At 54.0% G+C, this 8,148-nt stretch overlaps 1 protein-coding gene across 1 annotated transcript; it reads left to right on the top strand.

Annotated features, from left to right (window-relative positions):
- Positions 1-2: 2 nt before the first annotated feature.
- On the top strand, positions 3-6,670 carry PPIF (peptidylprolyl isomerase F; the record flags this gene model as incomplete). The annotated part of the gene is made up of 6 exons (XM_008592364.1): positions 3-74; positions 1,243-1,273; positions 1,842-1,930; positions 3,619-3,715; positions 4,310-4,385; positions 5,658-6,670. Coding segments are annotated over 6 exons (501 nt in total), but the record flags the coding sequence as incomplete, so codon positions are not given.
- Positions 6,671-8,148: the final 1,478 nt, after the last annotated feature.

Raw genomic sequence — 8,148 nt, 5'->3', positions numbered from 1 at the left:
CTTCCTCCGGGAACCCGCTCGTGTACCTGGACGTGGGCGCCGACGGGCTGCCGCTCGGCCGCGTGGTGCTGGAGGTGAGACCACTCGACCCGACAGGCCTGGCCTGGGCTGGGGACGGTCCCGGGAGAGCCCTGGACCCCGGCCGGGCGCGGTGCCTGGCGCGCTGGGTGACCCTAGGCCTCCCACTCCCGGTTTCTAGGCCTCAGTTTCCCCGTCTCTGAGAAGAGGCATCAGATTGGCCTCTTCCGGCCTCCCTCGGAACTTTAGAGTTGTGGAGGCGGAGGGAGGGCACCCGCGGAGGGGAGAGTTCAAGGTCACATCGTGGAGGGTGCGGGCCCAGCGCCCCAGTGGCCGGAGCCGGCGTGGGGGACGAGTTCCGAGAGCCTTCTGGGTCCCAGCCTGGACCCGGAGCTCCGAGGTGGGTGTCGGGGGCGCCAGCTGCGGGCGGCGGGCCCGGCTGGGCGCTCACGTGGCACCCCCTGCGTGACGTGAGCGCGCCCCCGCCGTCGGGCGCGCGCTCAGGGAGCTGGGGGATGGAGAAGACCATGGCTTCGGGCCTGCGAGTCGCCTCATGCCCACCCAGCCGCCCCCCGGGGGACGACTCCGCACCTGTCTACCTTCCGGGGGCTGTTTTGAATGCAAAGTAAGAGACAAGTAGTCGCCCAGGCCCCCACTTTGAACAAAGGGGCCAATTAGTGTTGACTGACCAGTTTCCCAGGGAGCCTTTGGTATTTCTTGTTAAGGCTCAGTTTCCTCTTCTGGAAAATGGGGAGCACCCCGCTGCTTTCATTGGTGAAAGGGTGACTCTTGAAGCTGAGAGGCAAGAGGCTGGCATGGATGGGGTGCCATCCTCCCCTTACCCCCCTCCCTCCTGCCTCTCTCTGGGCCTCGGTTTCCCATCTGTGCGTGAGGAGCCTTTGAGCCCTGAGCTTCTGGTGCTTGAGGCCTGGCTGTAGAACTCTGCTAGTTCTGCACCCGGAAGGAGGCCAGGATGTTATTATCATCTCTGGTGACAGGTTAGGGAAACCGAGGCTGCCACCTCCTAGCCTCGCGTTCAGGAAGCTGCTGCCAGAAATGATAGCTGCTCAGGCTGCCTCCCACAGGGCTGGCACGAACAGGAATGGAATGACCGCATAGCTCTTTCGCAGTCTCCTTGGCCACTATGGGGATTGGGTGGTGAGGGAAGACATTTGTCTGCCTCTGGGCTGACCATTTTCTTTTGTCCCTCCTTTCTTGCCACAGCTGAAGGCAGATGTCGTCCCAAAGACAGCAGGTAAGACAGGACCTGGGGCCTTCTGAGTCTGGTCCAGACGGAGGGGAGGTGGGCAGGGCAAGGCAGAGAGGCTGGGGAGAGGAGTTGGGGCTCAGACCCATGGCCCGATGGGAGTTCCCCATAGGGTTCAGCGGCTGAGCATCCTGGGGCAGATTTCTGTCCCTCTCCGGGCCTCAGTGTTGGTTCTGCCCACCTGGCTGACAGTAGCTGGGAGCTTCAGTGGAAGGCATATGTAAATTGTCCAGAGAAAGCTTCCTCCTTCTTAGTGCCCAGTGGGGTAGGGCGGAGGGTACACCGCCCTTGGACTCCCTGGTGACCTGGTGCTGGCATAGCCAGGAATGTACACTCTGTCACAGTGCTCGGGCAGTGCGGTCAGGGAAGGGAAGGGACTCGTACCCGTCACACAGCAAGTCAGGCAGAGCAGGTGTGAGAGGTGGGCCAGGGTCATTCCACACCTGGCTCACTTACTGCGGGCCAGGGGCAGGGAGTTGGGATGCTGACTAGAACTGGCGTGACCCCTGGAGTTGGGCCCTGACCCTACTGACATGTCTCTCCCTCTGGCCCTCAGAGAACTTCAGAGCCCTGTGCACTGGTGAGAAGGGCTTCGGCTACAAAGGTTCAACCTTCCACAGGGTGATCCCGTCCTTCATGTGCCAGGTAACGTGGCCCTCTCTGTGCCTCGGTTTCCTCTTCTACAGGTGGGGATAATGACAGGAGCTGCCTGGTGGGGTTGTCATGAAGATTAATGAGCGAGCACGTGCCTGGTGTGTGGAAAGTACTGAACAGAGGGTGGCTGTAATGACTCCATTGGCTTGTCGAGGCTGCTGTGGCCCTTGTGTCCTAGAAGTTAAGCACCAGAGCACGTGGCAGGACAGCCCTGACCAGCGGGATTGGGGGAGGTTGACCCTGTTGAGGGAGAACTGGGGTGGGGTATGGATGGGCACCTCAATGTGGGGTACGGGGGTGGACCTTGAGGCTTTGAGGACCAGTGTATTCAGACAGTCTCTGGTTTGCCCCCGAGCACTTGGTGTGGGAGATGGAGAGAGAGAGGAGGAGGAGGACAGGGCACAGACAGGAACACACACGTCTGGACTTGGAGCTTCTCCTCTCAGAATGGCATTTTTCTTGGTTAAATGAGCGTGTTTTTCAGTCATGTGTCCTCCTGCCTGTTTTTCAAAGTCATTAGTATCGCTGTGTCAGAGGTTTGGGGTGCGTGTTAGCAGCAAGAACTTCTCCAGGGGTTAGGACCCAAGTGGTGGTGGGGTTGTTCTTTGGTAGTACAGACCCTCAAGGTTCAGGGGTTAGTGTCCTGGGGCCGGCAGAACCTAGAGGCAGGGGCTTGGATGTCCTGACCTCTTTGAAGTCCCTTCAGCCTGGAATTCTCTCCCGCATTCCCTCCACCCTGACCCAGTGGCTGCCATTGTACCGTGGTGAGTGGCAGTGAGATGGGGCTGGGCCTACTTATGTGCTGTCGTGCCTGGATGCATGTTAAGTGTGGTGAATAGAGGGAGGGGCAGGCAGGGCTGTGGCTGCAGGACAGGCCTGGCCAAGCCCTGTGGCTTTTCTGCTGCAGAGGCTCCCAGCTCTGCCTGAGGCTGATGGATGATCAGGAGCGAGGCAGGCATCCTGAGCCAGGCTAGGGATTTCACAGCTGGGGGCTATCTGTGGTGTGAGGTGGTGACACTGGGAGGTTCAGGCCAGGTCACTTCTTTCATCTGAGGATCCCATTTTAGAAAAACAGCAGCTGGAGCTGGGGCTGGCAGCACTGGATGGAGGAGCAGCCTCTGGGCTCTTCTGGCCACGGTGCCCCATGGAAGTCCAGCCAGGGCTGCCTGTGAGCCCTGAGCAGGGTGCCATTGCTGGGTAGACTCTGTCTTGGGTCTGCAAGGCACAGGGAAGCTGCTGGGCTTGGTTCACGAGGGGAAGATGCTGGGACAGGGAGGGGAGCGCGGCAGGGGAACTGGCTTGGGCCGGCTGCTGCTGCTCGCACTGACCAGAGTCGGGAATGGAGGCCCCTGGCCTCCTCCCTGTTACCCTCTAAGAGTTGTGGATTAAAAATCTTGGGTCACTAAGAATCGTCTTAGAATGGGCTTTAGGTCTTCTGAAGATTACTTAAAAACTTGCTCAGACAAAAACTAAATTGTTTAGAAACCGGAGTAGTCATTGAGCAGAAAATTTTAAGCTTTATTTTTGCTTATTTTCCTATTATTTTATTAGTCCTTATTTCATTGGATATTTATTGACCTCTTTGCCTGAGGGGCTGGGTGAGCCTTGGTGGGTTAGGGACTGCCTCCCACCTCCAGAGCAGCAGCACCCTGCCGGCTCAGAAAGTGTTGTGCTTGCAGGCGGGCGACTTCACCAACCACAACGGCACAGGAGGCAAGTCCATCTACGGCAGCCGCTTTCCTGATGAGAACTTCACGCTGAAGCACGTGGGACCAGGTGAGTGAGGTCTGCTGTTCCCCTTCAGTCTGAGTGTCTCCTGCAGCTTCGACCCCGCCTGGAAACCTCAGGCCTCTGCCATGCCTAGCAGGCCCTGGGAGGCTGCCATCCCATAATTGCTCAATATCTGACGCTGCGCCTTCCTTCCTTCCACATTCAAGGTTGGCTCAGCATTGCTGTTTGTTAGGTTTTCTAGAGCCTCTCATTCTGAGCTCTCAGTTCAAAAAGCAAACTTTCCTTTAGGAACTTGGTGGAGAAGAGTCTTTAAGCAGAACCCCAGGGTTGTGTCACCTATAAGGCCCAAGGTGGAATGTGGAAAATTTCTAGAGGTCAGGTCTGGGGGGTCCCATTCCAGCTCTACCACTGAGAGCTTTCATAAGGCCCTTTCCTCCCCGGCCACCCCGTTGAGACCTAGTGGGCCCCAAAGGCAGACAAGGCCTGGGGAGCTGGTCATGAGGCCTGGGTCTCTTCTGGGCGCCAGAATCTATAGACTCAGATGCTCTCGATGTGGTTTGAGCCATCCACTCTGTTGAATGACTTCCCGGGTGAGAGGCCTCCTGGGGCAGTATGGCTCACCTCTGCTGGTTTTTGCAGGTGTCCTGTCCATGGCAAATGCAGGCCCCAACACCAATGGCTCCCAGTTCTTCATTTGCACCATAAAGACAGACTGGTGAGTTCCCTTTTCCTGGCCCTCTGGGAATGGCAGTGGCTCTGCAGCTGGAGGAGGGTTCTTGCACTTTCAGGGGAGGACCGTCTGCTCTGGGCCAGTGGCCCTCTCTGGGGCTGTGTGTCTATATGAGAAAAAGTGATAAGATTGAGGGAGAATTTGGGTTCCTGCAATTCTGTCACAATTAGGCTTCCTATTGTTGCTGTCAGCTGGAATTTTCTCAGTGTGTTTTGCACACACAAAAAAGGGTTCCCCTACCAGACACATCTGGGAAATACTGCAGAACACACTAGGCCTTGAGATGTCCTGCAGTGGAAGCCCGTTTGCCTGGTTTAACCCAGCATTTCTGAGGCTTACCTTGACCCTGGATGCACCTTGGACAATGCCGTGGCAGACATTTGGACATCACAGCAGGGTTTTCATTGAGCTGCTCTATGAGCATAGGCTTGCAGATAGCACCAGCCCGTGAGAGCCCTCTTTCCCACATGCCCATGGATCTCAAGGGATGTCCTTTCCCTGGTAAATTTTCCACAAACTGGTACATTTACCTGCCCAGAGTTCCTGTGTCCCAGCCCTGAGGCATCTGGGGTTGAGGAGGTAACAGCTGGTAGGAGCTAAGACTTAATAAAGCCCATTACTGAGAATTTTAGGTGGGTGGGTGGCTGCTAGCTGTCTAGCCTCCAAGCCAGAAAGATGTGGATGTCGGAGCTGGGCAGGTGGTGGCGGCTCTGCCACTCTGCTCCTTCTGTGGAACCTGAATGGACCCTGCAGTCTTCCCTTGGCTGGGACCATCTTTGGCTTCGCTGGAGCTGGACAAAGCTGCCTTTTAGATTCTTGGAAGTCTCAGATCAAGAGCTGCTCGGGCCTTCTGGAGTTTCACCACACTTATTACCTTGGCTCTTGCCTCATAATTCATGATTGTTAAAATTGTTCCATTTGTGAAGGGGTCTTATTTCTTCAGAGTAGTTCAATATCCTATTATCACCCTGTGCAGAGCAAGAATAGTTCACTTTTCATGGATGAGGTTAGCAGGATACAGGTTAAGCAGCCTGGGGCATGGGTGCACAGTGTGAGAAGCTGCACATCCTCTGAGGTATATTTGGGGAGCTCAGTAAGGCTTGATACCGGGGCTCTGGGGATGGGTCCAACTATTCACTGGGGGGTGGCTTTCAGAATTGCTGTTTTTGGTAAGTAATTCCATGCCCAAGTGTCTGTGACATTGGGTGACGTTGCACTGTGCTGGTGTCTGCTCACCTAGCCCACCTCTCCTCACAGGCTGGACGGCAAGCATGTTGTGTTCGGCCTCGTCAAAGAGGGCATGGATGTGGTGAAGAAAATAGAATCTTTTGGTTCTAAGAGTGGAAAGACATCCAAGAAGATTGTCATCACAGACTGTGGCCAGTTGAGCTAAACTTTGGCCAGGGTGCCAGGATGGTGGCAGCTGCGTGTGTGTCAATTCACCCAGCAGCCGCCTGGCTATCAGCAAGGGTGCCCCCAGGAGGTGCCTGTGCTCTCTCTGTTGCTGTATGCCTGATGAAGGCCACTCGGGAACTTCGGACCCCTGCTGGGACCCAGCAGACTGCTTCCCTAGTTTCCACCCTTTCTCATGACCCCTTTCTTGGCATTTATGGATGCCGTGTCACCCACCCCTCCTCAAGCATCGTCACCTGTGTTTGCTCAGCCCAGGTTCTCCTGTGCCTTGGACGGTGGAGGTGGTGATGATTTAGCACTGAGAAAAGGTCTCCGCCTCCCCTGGACAAAGGGACAGCCACTTGCTGTGAAAGGGCTGTAATGCCTGTCATGTTGTCTTCCTAACTGGAGCAGTTACGTAACAAGCTTGACTAGAAATGAAGCTGTGACACTAACAACACCATGCTGTGCTGTAACCTGACTTGGCACAGGCCACAGAACCCCAGAGCCTGGCTTTTGAAACATGACTCAGGGATTTTGTGCCAGTTCCCATAGCCGAGGCCTTTCCTCCTGGTCACTGTGAATCCCATTGGTTTGCTGTTGTCATTTTTGAGGAGGGTCCATGGGGGTGGAAGTGGTTGAACCTGGGAACAAATCTAATGTGAGCTGTGCCTAGTCAATGTGAATTTCCATGTTGAAAACAGAAATGGCCTAGAAGTGCCCTGTGCTCTGGAAGAGAGTATTTCCTAGTGGGCTTTGATTTTACTGTGTGTTGAATAAATTAAATCTACTTATGATGTATTTAGAACATTTGTAGAACATTTATTTGTGTTTACCTTAAATGTGATAATAAATCCTATTTTCTATTTTCTGTAAAAGACTGGTGTCTCGTTTTAAGAAGAAGTGTCTTGAACCAACCTTTATTGAGTAACCACATGCTGGGTGCTAAGCTAAGGATTTTTGCATGTTCTGTTTCATTTAATCACCCAACAACCTGTGAGGATTATAATTATCTTCCCCATTTTAGAGATGAGGACATGGAGGCTCAGACAGGACTGTCTTAGGATCCACAGCCTGTGTGATGAGGATCCACAGCCTGTGTGATGAGTACTGACTCTGCCCTGAACCACAGCTCCACTCCTTAGTGGCCCCAAGTCTCAGTTTTCCTCAGCTGCATAATGGGGTGGTAAGGCCCGCCTCCCAGGTGTTGGGGATTGGATGCAATCCGGTGATGAGTACTGACTCTGCCCTGAACCACAGCTCCACTCCTTAGTGGCCCCAAGTCTCAGTATTCCTCAGCTGCATAATGGGGTGGTAAGGCCCGCCTCCCAGGTGTTGGGGATTGGATGCAATCCATGCAAAGCCCATAGCACAGTGCCTGGCACATGTCTCATAAGCACTCTGGAATGACAGGGATGATGACATTTCCTGTGGGTCAGGTCTTAGGAAAGGAGAAATGCCTACACAAAGAAGCCTCCATCATGGAACGTTAGGAGTGGACTTTACTATCCTTGATGTGCACTTAAATTAGAATAAACTTCTAGGTGTTTCTGAATTCACAGGGAGGGTAGAGTTAGGGGATAGGAGGGGGATTAAGAGCTCCTTAGGGCCACAGTATAGTCATGTTGGGTGGTCAGGCAGGCAGTTCCCAGGGAAGGAATTTGGCCTCTGGTTGGGACATCTAATAGGATTACTTCACATTGGGGTTCCCTAAGTCAGTGTGGTCACAGGTCAATGCAGTCATTTTGAGGTCATGGTAGCTGGGGTTGTGTCACTTGGAGTCCCAGAGAGATTCCATAAAGTCCGAGTTCAGCTGCATGGGTTCGGAGCTCAGCAGGACTGGTAGTTTTCAAACAACCATCAAGAGCCTTACGGATCCTCAGAAAAGGACAAGGGGGAGACAAGGGGCATGGGCCACAAATCTCGTTTTCAGTCATAATACTCTCCATCTTTTCTTTCTTTCTTTCTTTTTTTTTTTGGCAGCTGGCCAGTATGGGGATGAGAACCCATGACCCTGGCATTACAGGACTGTACTCTAACCAACTGAGCTAACTGGCTACCCTCTCCATCTTTTCTTACACTGGGGCTCTGCAAGGGATTTCGCTTGAAGAATGGGATCTTGAACCAAATAATAATTGGCAATTGCTCATCCAGTCCAACATTTTATGGATGGGTATACTGAGGCCCCAAGAGGGATCAAGGATTGCCCGAGGTGACCCTGCAAGTCAATGGCTAGAGCAGGGGCTAGAACCCAGGGACCCTGCCAGTCCAAAAGGGTTTCTGTTTCAAGCCTTTGAGAATGCACAGACTCATTTGGGGACGCATCACCAAAGGCCCTCTGGTCACTCACATTCAA

Source organism: Galeopterus variegatus, unplaced genomic scaffold, assembly GCF_000696425.1.
Source record: "Galeopterus variegatus unplaced genomic scaffold, G_variegatus-3.0.2 Scaffold7829, whole genome shotgun sequence".
NCBI lineage: Eukaryota > Metazoa > Chordata > Mammalia > Dermoptera > Cynocephalidae > Galeopterus > Galeopterus variegatus.
This window is presented reverse-complemented; position numbering and strand designations above follow the sequence as displayed.